Source organism: Caenorhabditis elegans, chromosome I (assembly GCF_000002985.6).
Source record: "Caenorhabditis elegans chromosome I".
In the NCBI taxonomy this organism is placed as follows: Eukaryota; Metazoa; Nematoda; class Chromadorea; order Rhabditida; family Rhabditidae; genus Caenorhabditis; species Caenorhabditis elegans.
The window spans coordinates 121,572-134,336 of record NC_003279.8 but is presented as its reverse complement, the minus strand read 5'-3'; the positions used below and the strand labels follow the sequence as shown (position 1 = coordinate 134,336).

General features: G+C 37.6%; 1 protein-coding gene across 3 annotated transcripts; it reads right to left on the bottom strand.

The window, feature by feature from the left end:
• Positions 1-66: 66 nt before the first annotated feature.
• mex-3 lies at positions 67-7,052 on the bottom strand (the record flags this gene model as incomplete). 3 transcript variants are annotated; one of them, NM_058280.9, is made up of 8 exons in its annotated part: positions 67-923; positions 1,644-1,725; positions 1,784-2,234; positions 5,004-5,161; positions 5,213-5,392; positions 5,441-5,640; positions 6,901-6,952; positions 7,001-7,052. In NM_058280.9, 8 exons carry the CDS (start codon positions 7,038-7,040, stop codon positions 755-757), a joined length of 1,332 nt encoding a protein of 443 aa, NP_490681.2. The 3 variants fall into 3 exon arrangements, with proteins under 3 accessions (NP_490681.2, NP_001367884.1, NP_001293263.1); NM_001381229.2 differs by lacking the exons at positions 6,901-6,952; positions 7,001-7,052 and having other exon boundaries at positions 70-923; positions 5,004-5,170; NM_001306334.3 differs by lacking the exons at positions 5,004-5,161; positions 5,213-5,392; positions 5,441-5,640; positions 6,901-6,952; positions 7,001-7,052 and having other exon boundaries at positions 755-923; positions 1,784-2,075.
• Positions 7,053-12,765: the final 5,713 nt, after the last annotated feature.

Here is a 12,765-nt window from a genome sequence, read left to right as displayed (position 1 = left end):
ATAGTATAGGGCGTGCGCGAGTGAGCCAAAAGCTCGGGGAGTTGCTATGGATACCAGAATATGGAGAGACGACACGAATCGCTTCATTCACATACACCAAAATCTGTGGAATATATCAGAACTTTTACAAAATACGATAAATTTGATGGGTGAGGTGGGGATCACTCGAGTTTTTAATTATAAAGAGGTGCTATAAATATAAAAGGCCTCTCAATTCTCCGTTAGTTGTGCGTAGTAGAGAGGGGGAAAATTGGGAGTTAAACACTAGGTGAGAGATAGAGAGAAAAGAGGAAATCCTTATAATATATATAATTTTTGTTTAAAACATGAGTTGGTCGTCCTATCATAATGCAAAAAAGAATAATAGAGAAAGTTACAGATTTTCCAAAAAAACCTACTGTAGGAATATATATTGGGGGACTGCATGGGTTACATATATAAATATATATAATATAGATATTTCAAAAATATGAATAACAAATAATAATAGTTATATATAAATATATGTGATTTTTTTCGTTTTTTTTGTCTAGGATTTTGGGGTGAGAATGATGGTGATTTTTGTGTGTTCTAGTAATGTAGTAAAGAGGTGAGAAAATGGGAATGGAGGGACTCGTACACCGATGAACAAAGTAGAAAATGGGAAAAAGAGTCTTTTAAAGAATGGAAAGATGAATTTGGAACTCGTTGAGGATGGGTTTTTGCTAGATGAGAGTCTACACGATAGTAATGGAATGATGAATGGATCCACAGCTTATCCATTGATCGGCACGAGAGTATGATCGTTGTGATCGCAGGTCGATGAAGTCGGCGAGGCAGATGCTGAAGCCAACGATCCTGGGCTCAGATTCATGTTTCCGCCAGACCAGATTGTGCTGAGAAGACCGAAGCCGGCGGATGTTCCTTTGAGGGAGGACATGAGCCTGCAAAAAATTTGATTTTTCATAAATTTACAATTGAAATTTTCTAGTTTTTAAAGAGAATATCACACTTTTGTGGAAAAAATTTACGACTTGATATTTCGAGATATGTCGAAATTAAAAAATATGTATGATAAATTGTAAATTTCAGTAATTTTCCTTTAAATTTCAAGTTTTTCTCATAAAATAAATAAATTTAACTTTACCTCTTAAAATTGGAATTTCACCTTTTTCTCTCAAAAACGAGGTTTTGAAAAAATCAATTTTTTGCATGTGAAAAAAAACATATTTTTTTGAAGTTCAAAAGAAAATTACAATTTTTCTTTTATTGTTCAAAAAAAATTTTCTTTTTATAGATTTCTGACGGACAAAATCCAATTTTATTTAAAAATTTTTGAATTTCAAATGAAAATTATAATTTTTATAGAGAAAACTACGATTTTACTCTTTTTTATTTTCAAAAACGGATAGGTTCAAGATTTCGGAAAAATAATTTTTTAATGTGAAATTTTTTAAACATTCTGAGTTTTAGAAACGTTATTTTTTATTTAAAAAATTGATAAGAAGCCGTCAGGTTCCGAGTGGAAAACACGAAAACTTGTTTTTTTTTTAAATTTTTTAGCGGAAAATCAAATTTTCTTTCAAAAATTTAGAACTTTGAAGGAAAATTGCAATTTTTAGTTTTATTTCAAAAATTTATAAAATTCCTTCAAAAATATATACCCATTGGTTGGGGATTCCTCGCGTTTCTCCAATCCCATCGACGACCATGCGGACAGGGCATCGTACTTGCGGCTGAGAATTTCTGAAAAATCCTTATTTGTCATTTAAAATTCTTATTAAAATTCGCAAAAAAAGCTTACCGTTCTCCATAATATCATTAAGCGAGTTGTTGGTTCCCCAGTAGTCGTAGGTTGGCAGATCTTGTTTCGCCGATTGTCCTCCTCCCAACGATGGACGAGAAGACAGTCCAGTACCGGAAAGAGATTCCGGAGTCAACGAACTACGCATCGATGGGAAACTGCGGAGCAACGCGTCCAATCCCAACGAGCTCTCCATTCCGAATGGCGACGACGACATCTCCTTCTGATTGAACGGATTACTGTTGCCGAATGCTCTTCGATAGAACATCGATTGTTGCTGAGCCTCCTGCATTTGTTGTTGAGCCTGTTGCTGCTTCTGCACCATCAACGAGACACCGGCCAACTGTCCGGCAAAGTCATTGTCGGTTTCTGGAAGATTTCCGGTTCGCTGGAAGATGTGCGTCTCGATCTCCTTGCGGGCAGCCTCGACGTTATGTGGGAGGCCGGTCACCTGGAATAGAAATAGTTATATTTTTGTAGTTCTCGCAAAAAACTTATTTTATTACGGAAACACAAAATTCCAGAAATGTGTATTGCGCAACATATTTGACGCACTAAATATCTAGTAGCGAAAACTACAGTAATTCTTTCACTGATTACTGTAGCTCTGGATTTACGCGCTCGATTTTCGAATGAATTTCTTTTCGTTTCTTCATATTATTTTCTCATTTTCTTCTTAAAAATATTTTTCCATCGATAAATTTTTTAAATTCATTTCTTAGAGCACGTAACTCGAATTTCTTTTTGTTTCTTCATATTATTTTCTCATTTTCTGCTTAAAATTATTTTTCCATCGATAAATTATTTAAATTCATTTCGTAGAGCACGTAACTCAAAACAAGCGCTACAGTAGTCAATTTTATGAATTACTGTAGTTTTTGCTACAAGAGATTATGCGCGTCAAATATGTTGTGCAGTACACATTTTCAGAATTTTTTGTTTTCATTATAGGAAATATGCTTCCGAATTTTTGTGAATTTAAATAGTTTATGTTTTTTTTTTAATTTTTCAATAAATGTTATTTCCAATATTTTTCCCCAATTTTGTACGTTTTTCTCGGACTCCTTCGCGGAACTGTGTCATTGAGGCATAGATCACAATCTCTGATTATCGAGATGGATATCAAAACGACACGCGACCTCTGTCACTGTCTTGTGAGAACTTTTTCGGTGAGAAAATTAGAAGTTTTTGAACCAAAAATTGATTTTATAAGTATGGAAAATGCTCAATTTATCTGAAAATAAAACCTTTGAAAATTCAACAAAGATCTCAAGTGCACTATTTGAGGTATTTTTGAAATGTTCAAAACGAAACAATTCTATTACCAAACTAGTCGGACATTTTTCTATATTTCCATACCAATTATTCATTTGAGCCACGAACAAAAACGACAATTGGTCTTTTTAGAACGCATATAATATCCGAGGTGAAGCTTCTGTACCTTTCCCTCATATTCTCCCAAACATCATGTAATTCCTTCCCCGCCTGGCAAATCCATCACCTCCTTGTCTCGTCCAGGGTACCGGAGGCATTTGTGTCAAACGGACAACTAAATTGGGAGGAATAACGATGAGCGCACCGCACCGGGGCAAGATGTCATGTACTAGTGGGCCCGCACTGTCAACACATTCACAGTTCGTCCGGCGACCCAGAGTAGTGGGGGATGATAATTACCATTGTGAGGAAGGAGGAAAAAGGCCATGCGGATACGGTAATTTATGTCGCCACACACACACACACACACGCATCTATAGACACATACGGTCAAAACCGTCAATTACATAACCCTAATATGATCTGATTACTGTTCAAAAGTTCGGAAGCCTTCCTATAGAAACAACAACGACCTTTGTTCGTCATTTTGAAGTACCCCTGGTGCTGCCACAAAATGTTGCTCTCCCTGAGCCAACGGTGCAATAAAACCAAGCATATGTGCAATTTGGCGCCCGCCCCGGTCATTTAATTAATTGAGTCTCTTTGTCATCGCGATCCCCCCCCTTTTCTTCACCCTACTACCCTGTTAGATGGAATGAAAGAGTTGGTGCGTGTGTATGTGGACTCCCCATCGCGTGACTCTTGGCTCCAAAAACCCGGGCGGCCCCATCCATCGGTAATTCGACTAATCTACTGTGTGCTGGATGTTTCTCAAGGCGTCATTGAGCATCAAACTGAGATATCTCATCAACAATGATATTTTGCTGCCAAGAAGAAGAAGACGACATGCAACATTAATCGGTCCCGCGGGGGGAATTCTACCAAATTAAAAGATTCTAATCATCATCTCTCAGTGAAGACCCTAAACGGCTCCCGAGGAATTTTTAGCATTTCGGATGGAAGGAAACCGTTTAAAATTCACACCAAGAGGTCACAAGCCCTTCCGCTGCTCGTTTCGGCGCCCATGGTTGCTCTTTATTCTCTTTAGAATATCAATTCCGCACAAGTTTGATTGTTTTTGTTTGTTTGCCACAGCAGTGGCAGCCAATTCACAACTGTACGACCTCGAAAATCGCTCGAAACTCGGTGTCAGGAAGAAAACAAGAGACGGCCGAAAAGAATTGGGTATATCACACCAGACACTTACAAACACACATGTGTTTTCTGTCTCTGTCTAGGCATTAGGCTCCCCTTCTTGCAGTGACGAGGAAAAACAAATAATCGGAATGAAAGATTGACAATGGTAATGGGGACCTTAAAAATAGAAATTTGTAATGAACAACTTCTATGTAAAACTCGAGAGAAGTGTGTCGCAGAAATCAAATCCTGATGAGGTTTTCTAGAATCACGGTTATCGCTGAGACTTTCAGAATGATATATTTACAAACTTTGCTACAAAACAGCCGATTTTCTTATGAATTCTCCCCATTTTACAATTTTTCTAGATTACTTATATGTAAAAATCGAGGAAAATTGGAGTTGAAATCGGTTTTTATACAGAAATATTTCAGAAACCCCGCCGATTTTTAAATTTTGTTAATTTTCAGCAAAGCAACAAAAATTGGACCAATATTATGAAATAATAGCATGGTCTAATTATCTAACTTTTCTTAGTCATAAACTTGAATTTTTCAGTCAAAAGTAGATTTTCAGCACGATATATGCCATGGAAAAGCCGATTTTCAGTATTTTCTAAGCCGAAACTAGAAACTTCTCTGTTTTTGTTAAAAAGCATGAAATTGCTGAGAATTTTGCTCCAAAACTCTATGCTCTCCAACAAAATTACCTCAAAAACGGGCTCCCTTTCTCGGCTCGGCGTAATGATGTACGTGTGGGTGTCCTGTTGAATTCGCTTGATAGTCGCTCCTTTCGGTCCGACGACGAGTCCGACAACTCTTAACGGAACTCTGACATAGCTCGTGATCTGTCCAGGTGCATGGGCTCCTGGAACAACTGAACAAGGCGCTCAGGAACCGGCTGCCTACGGTCACCTACCTTGTGTATGTCTTCTCGACGCACGGATCTGTGTGAAGTGCTCGGCGGCGCAGTCGATCTCTCGTTTCGCCTCGTTCACGTCCTCCAGGCGTCCGGTGACCACGAAAATTGGATCTTCTCCGCGAACCGGTGTCTTGATGTAGGTGTTGGTCTTGGCGCGCAGTGCCTTAATTTTGCAGCCTGAAAATTTGTGGAAACTGTAGATTTGACTAAAAAGGCAATTTTTACCTTGACGACCAACAATCTCGGCGACATGCTCCGACGTCGGAACTTCCACGGACTCTGTGACATTTTGCACGCCTATCGACGTTCTGTAGTTGAGAAACTGCGCAATATCCTCCGGATCGCTGACTGGAGAGCACGAGGCAGTGTCCTCCTCGTAATACCAAGCCCCTGGCAATTTATAGGCGATTTGTTCTTCCTTCATTCTGAAAAATGGTTATGTTTGGGCGAAAATCGATTCAAAAATCGAAAAATAGAGGTTTTTCGGAATTTTTAAGGATATTTTCGATGAAAACCGCAGGTACCCATGTAGGAAGGGCAAATGGAGAAAAAGCGACAAAACGAGGCGCATATGATGAGAAAGACAGACGGGCAGCGGTACGCGCGCACAAATGGCAAAGCAGTACACGGACAAAGAGTGGGGCGGGTGGGTGACGACAGGCAACACCAACTGGTGTGTGTGTGTGAACGCGACAAAAATCCGAAAAATCCCGCCAAAAGAACCACCAAAAATTGAAAATTTTCGGCGCCGAAAAAATGAAAGAAAAAACAGAGAGAGTACGGTATCACTCATTTAACGTGTGTGAGATAGTGTGTAATTTTGGGCCGCCGTGTTCACGTACAATACGCGGAGGCGGGGCTTGGATATCGTAGTATTAAGTGGGAAATTAAATACAGTTTTTTTTTGTGTTTTTTCCAAGAAAAATGAAAAATCGAAAAAATTGTGTTTTCAGATATGAAAAATTGAAAATTTTTGTATATTTCAAAAAAATCGATTTTTCGAATGAATTACTTGAAATTTTGGTCATTTTTTAAGCAGTATAAACGAACAAATTTCGATTATTTTTGCAAAAAAAAACCGAAACTTTTTCCACAGCACCTTTGAAATTGACTCTGTTGAAAAAGGAAAAAAAATAGCGCATTTTTTCAAGTAATCTAGAAAAGAGGTTGCGATCAAGAACAAGGGTAATAAAAAGGAGGCAGGCGTGTAACAAAAAATTCGATCCTTTGAATTTTTGAGGAGGAAATCTTTTTTTAAAAAAGGAGAAAAAAATTTGGATTTTTAACTTTCTCACGAAAATTGAAGGGTGAGGCAAAAACTTAATTGCGGTTCGAGGTTGTTTCCAAGAAGACTTTTCCCCTCTTTTCCCTCTTTTCTCTCCCTATTCTCTTCTGTATGTTAAATATCCGACCCACTTAAAAAAAAGGAAGGCGAAATTTCGAGATATTCTGTTTGAATGGCAACACGTTTGCCGATTTTATACCAGTCATCCTTGAACATTCCGTCTATTCTCGCAAGGCCATTTGAGGCTTTTTTAGAAGCGGATTTTTAGAGATTTGGAGGATTTTCAGTGGGAACATTAATCAAAAAGTTCAAAAATCATCCGAAAATCACGAATTTTGAAAAGAAAATTGGATTTTTTTTCGTGTTTCTTAGACTGTTAGCTTATTTGCCGAAAACTCACGGTTTCCAAAATTCGGCGTCGTTCCACGTGTTATGCCCGTTTGAGAAGCCTTCTGGAAAAATTAAAAATTTCAAAAAAAAACTTCAAAAAAATTGCTCACCATTTCTCATAGAAAAAGGTCTAACGCTCACGACTGGCATTTTACCTGAAAATCTGCGATGTTTTGGGGTTAATAATTATGTGGTTGAAAAAAAAATTGATAAGCGGAGAAATTTGTCACCAAAAAAATATGGAATTAAAAAATTGCAATGGAAATCAGAGAGACAAAAATATACTACGGGTACACAAAATTATAAGAATGCGTATTGCGCAACATATTTGACGCACAAAATATCTCGTAGCGAAAAAACAGTAATTCTTTAAATGACTACTGTAGCGCTTGTGTCGATTTACGGGCTCGATTTACGAAATGAATTTTTTTGAATTGTCGTGTTTTCTTTTAATATTTTATCTGTTAATAAATAATTTAATTAAATCGGCATCAGTGCTACAAAAGTCATTTAAAGAGTTACTATAGTTTTCGCTACTAGATATTTTGCACGTCAAATATGTTGTGCAATACGCGTTTTGGGAAATTTGTATTCCTGTAATACAAAAACGACAAAAACGATCCGTCATAATCAGCGACCAAAGAAAAAAAGAAAAGACAGTGGGCTCCCAAAAGGGGGCGGGGACAGTTAGAGGTTCAGAGAAACCGATGGTGGGGGGCGGGTCTCTTTTGTTGTTGTCGTGCAACATTTTTCGTCCAGGGGAAGAAGAGTGAATAAGGAAGAAGAAATGCAAATTAAGGTGGTAGAAGGATGAGGATACGGTACTTTGGGACAGAAGAAACGAGAAAACAATGGAATTTAAAATGAGATTTTAGAAATGTGTAGATGTAAATGACATATTGAAACTGGTCATCTCGTTTTTTTTTGGCAACACTAGTTTCACTTTTAGGCCAATATTCAAGGGGCTACAGTACCCTTAAAGGTACATACTACTTCTCCCATAAAAAGCGGCGGAACGTCGAAAACAGGAGAGCGGTTGTTTTTTTGGAAATCCGATCTTCCGTATATTCCACGCCGAATCTGTTGGTGTCAACATTACAACAAAAACAATTTGTTTGCGTTTTATACGTTTTTTTTTTCGGTTTTTTTAGAGGCCCACCACGATTTACACAAAATTATGCACTCATAGTGCATCGACGAAAAGCAGTTTTTGAAGGGTTGTCGGTTTAAAATGTAATTTCCAAATAAGCAAGGTGCAGAGTGTCCAATAACTAGAAAATCTCGAAACTGTTTTTTTCCCGAAAAATCGCTAAATTTCATTTTAAAATTATCATGTTGAATCGATGAGAGCAGAATGTCGTGGAATTTCAAAATTTGGTTACAGAATGCGCCGTTATAAAGACAGATATTGGTCCTCTCATGGAAAAATCAAAAAAAAGTAATTTGAAAAAAATACCATCATGGTGCATCGAGAACAACTGAAATGAGAGTATTCGGCGGAAATTCCAAAGTTTCCAAAGAAGATTAAAGGTGCATGTAGGTCTCAAAAAACTTTTCCGAGAAGCAATTTTGAAATTTACTTCGAAAACGTTATAGTGCGTCGAGAATGAAACTATTTGGGTCTCGGAGTGATTTTTTTTCTGAAAATCGATAAAAACGTCATGGTGCATCGCAAAAATCGCTACCATTCTTACTCTAAAGTTATCGCCAAACAGCATTATGGTGCATCGAGAAGTTCGAAAATTCTGAAGACGTTAGAGTGAAGGGACACAAAATGAAAGACATTTGCATGTCCCACAATACGGTTAAAAAAATAAATATTAAAATTCAGCTTGAAATTTTCCACCATTAATTTTTCGAAAAGGCTCAAAATGTAACCCAAAATTATCATGGTGCATCGACAAGAACGGAACATCATGGTAAGCAGGCGCGGTTTCAGTGCCTACCTGAACCCTGCCTGCCTCCGCCGCGGATTGAGGCGAGCGGCGGTCGTCTTATTGTCAGGCAGACAAGCCTTTTACCGCCTATATGGAAACCCTACTTCTAAATACGATTTTATTGATTTTGGCGATTTTTATTTTCCCAACAAAAAATTAACCTTCAGTCAATAATCTGTATAATTTACCAACTGAATAATATGAAAACACATGGATCTCACCAAACTTTTTACTTTAAAAGTAAGGAATTCCTCAATTATTCCAAAAAAAAAACAACATGGTGCATGAACAAAAATCTAAATTTTCAGGAAAAGTTCGAAACCACATGGCTTATAGAGCCCCATCGAAATTTTTAAGTAAAGGCCAAAAGTTCAAATTGCGAAAGTTCAAGGCACGTTAAAGCTTTGTATTAGCCATGATAACCCAAAATTCCACCAAAAGACATCATGGTGTATCGAGAAATCTCAAAATTTGTTACCGAAAAAAGCGTGGTGGGACCCAAAATTTCCGAAAAGTTTATGCGCTGACAGCCAAGCAGGTGGTTTCGCAATCATTCTCTTTTCTGCCCCCCGTTCTACTTTTATTATTATGAAATAGGCGGTAAAATTAAGGAGACATTCTGTCCATCCATGTGCCAGCTGTCTGTGTGCAGCAGATCTTTATCTCTAGTTGCGGTGGTTGTGGCGGGGGGTCCCTGTATATGCAACAAACACATGTCCCCCCCCCCATGACCGCTTTTAGAAAGGTCGCAAAATTAATGATGATGTAATGGGCTTCGGGAAGGACGATGGAAAGGGTACTGTTAAAAACTCAAATTCCTGGCGGGACCCTCTATTGAAAATCCCTCAGATTCAAAAGTTTCGCAATTTTTCCGATGCCGTAATCTAATTTTTTTTTAACTGGAGGATTTCGAAACGTTTCGAAACGAGAAGTTTTTGTATTAAATTTTTGATATTTATATATTTTATGCTTAAAAGGGAAAAAGGTTAAAATAGTCTCGGAGCTCATAACGTCATTAGAGTCAATTCTTGGCTATCAGAGACTTTGAGACCTTCTAAATGTTGTAAGATATGGAAGAAATAAAAATTTGCAAAAAACTGAAACAAAAACTAAAAAAGGAATTTTTGGCAAAAATCGAAGTTCCAAAAAACGTACTGACAAAAATCATTTAACAGCCTAATCAAAACTTTAGTGCAAGACTGTCTTCTATTTTCAAAAACCTACCTAGAAATCCCACAATGGCCTAGAAACTTTAAAACGCAACTTTCTCAGTTATTTTTTTGGGAGTCACTTGAAAATTAACCAGCTTGATCATTTTGATGTGCACTACAAAAATGGAAGAGTTTTTTTCCTAGAAAGAGCCAGGAATCCAAACAATCACTGATTTTTTCGCTTTTCCTGTATGCTCAAGTGTGTGTACGAGTGAGGCATGCCTGCCGCTGCAATGCACTTTTTTGAATAAAAATTGTGGCAAAATTGGAAAAAATTGGTTGGCAGATGTTATGGGACAACAGGTGTACTTGAACAATGATAGGAGACCGGGGGGGGGGGGCAAAAACGAGAGAGGGAGAATGGTGAGAATTTTCACAGTTATGAAGGTCGCCCAAATAGCAGCGGGTGGGAGACGTAAGACAAGGGGATAAGATCCTCGAGAGATGAAAAACGGACGAAGAAAATGAATTAGAAATAAAAACAATTTTCAGATTTTTTTCTGGAGAGGTGGCCTAGAAATTTCAAGGGCCATCAATCTGTTTTGGTTTAAAATCTGTCTATCCTAAATTTCAATCACCGTCCTACAACTATGAAATGAGTTATGCTATAATTGAAATTGGTGGAGCAGAAATTTCAAAAAAATATTTTCTAGGTCACCAATTCCATTTTTTCAAATATAGCGTATTCTAATATGTCCAAAATTTCAGCGTTTTATCTCAATTCAGGAGTGAAATAGGCTTATTTGGAATTGGTGGCCTAGAAATTTCAAAATTCAGTTTCTAGTCCACCAATTGTTTAAATAGTTTCTCATCCTAAAATTAGCCTACTAATTCTGTTATATATCTCTAAATTATTTTTTAGAGTTACAGACATTTCAAGTTAGTGACCTAGAAAAATCTAGGCCACCAACTCCAAAGCTTGGCTCCCAATGTTCTTATCGATTTGATTTTTTACAGTAGACTAAACCAACAACGATTAGTTTAAAAAAAATGATGGCCTAGAAAATGCAATTGTCCAAGTTTGGGTTTGTCGGCCACCAACACCACTTTTTGGTTGCTGGCATAGAAAAAGTTAGGCGAGCAACATCTTACAGCCCATGGCAGTAAGTATTCCAAACTCCACTGTAATTAAATAAAAGTAATTTTCGAACAAGATTATTGGTGGCCTAGAAAATGAAATAAATCGAAATTGGTTTTCTAGGCCACCAATCGAGTTTAATTGGATAAGCCATATTTAGTCGAACTTGTAGTTTTCATAGTTTCAAAGATAATTCAAATAGAGTTAGGACGTTTCAGTCTGGTGGCATAGAAAATTTTGAAAAATTTAGGCCACCAAACTTAAAGATCTCAAAATTCGGTGTAAAATTTTTCAAAGAATTTTGAAAACTTATGACAGTCTTTAAAAAAGTGTGCTGTGAAAACAAAAAAATTGTTTGGTGGCTAGAAAAACCTAGGCAGCCAAACTTCAAAGCTTTATTACTTGGCTTAAAATGGTGCAATTTGCCTACAAGTCGGACAATACTAAAGCAAATATGATAAATTGGAAAATACACCATATATTAGGCCACCACAAAGTCCAAGATGGCCTAAAAAAGCCTACAGATCCACCATGAAAAATCAAAAAATCAAAATCCGAATGTTTCTAGAGCAAGAAGAGAGAGGGACGTGTATTGCCGAATGGCACCGCCGACAAGAAAATAGGCTCGTCGACGGGTAGGTGGGAGGCTCGCGCGCGCGGGAAAAGGCTCTCGCGCAACAGTCAATGACATACAGAGAGAGGATCACATTTCAGGTATTTTTCCCTCCGAAATTCTCTCTCTCTCCCTCTATTCCGCAACAGAAAAGTGATGGAGAGAGAGAGAGAGAGACAGTTTTCGCAAACAAAAAAAACAGAGAGGGGAGCCTGAGGGACAAATAAACGGAAACGGCACACACACGAGTAATGCGGAAATGCTTCTTCTCCTCCTTTTGATTTTCGCGCCTAGAAACTAGAAATCGCGCAACTGATATGGGTGATTTGATTGATTTTTTTGTGAGTGTGTGTGTGGCGGCGATTAAATAAACTTGGATCAAATTTTCAAGATCAATCTTTTTTGGACCCGCAAGATGTCGGTTGCTATAGTAGCGAGATTCAGCAGATCCTTGTCCAATTACTAAAACGGAACAGTTTAAGGTTTTCTCAGACGATACACCGTGTTTTTCATTTGATTATGGCAGTTCCCTCATATTTACCAATCACGCACCTGAATGTCGGAAGACCAGTTTGGAAACGATCGAGAACTATTCAAAAAATTTTGGAAATTTTTTTTATTGTGAGTCAGAAAGTGATAAAAACTCAATTTTCACGAAATTTTCTCAGAAGACGTCGGTAAAAAATTTTTCTTCCAGTTCCAGTTCTGTTCAAATTATTTTTAGTATACTCATATTCTACCATTCTAGGAGTTCGAACCAGGGATGGGCGGCAAACGATTTTTTCCGGCAATATGGCAAATTGACGGAATTGAAATTCTCGGCAAATTGGCAAATCGAAAAATTGCCGGAATTGAAAATTTCTGGCAAATCGACAAATCGGCAAATTGCCGGTTTGTCGAATTTGCCGGAGAAACGGCAATTGCCAAAAGTCGGCAAATTGTGGTGATGCACTTTTATTGGAAATTTCAGAATTTAAATTTCAATCGGCAAAAGTGTATGCATCCTATGAATTCTCCTACGTCTATTTTGAAAAGT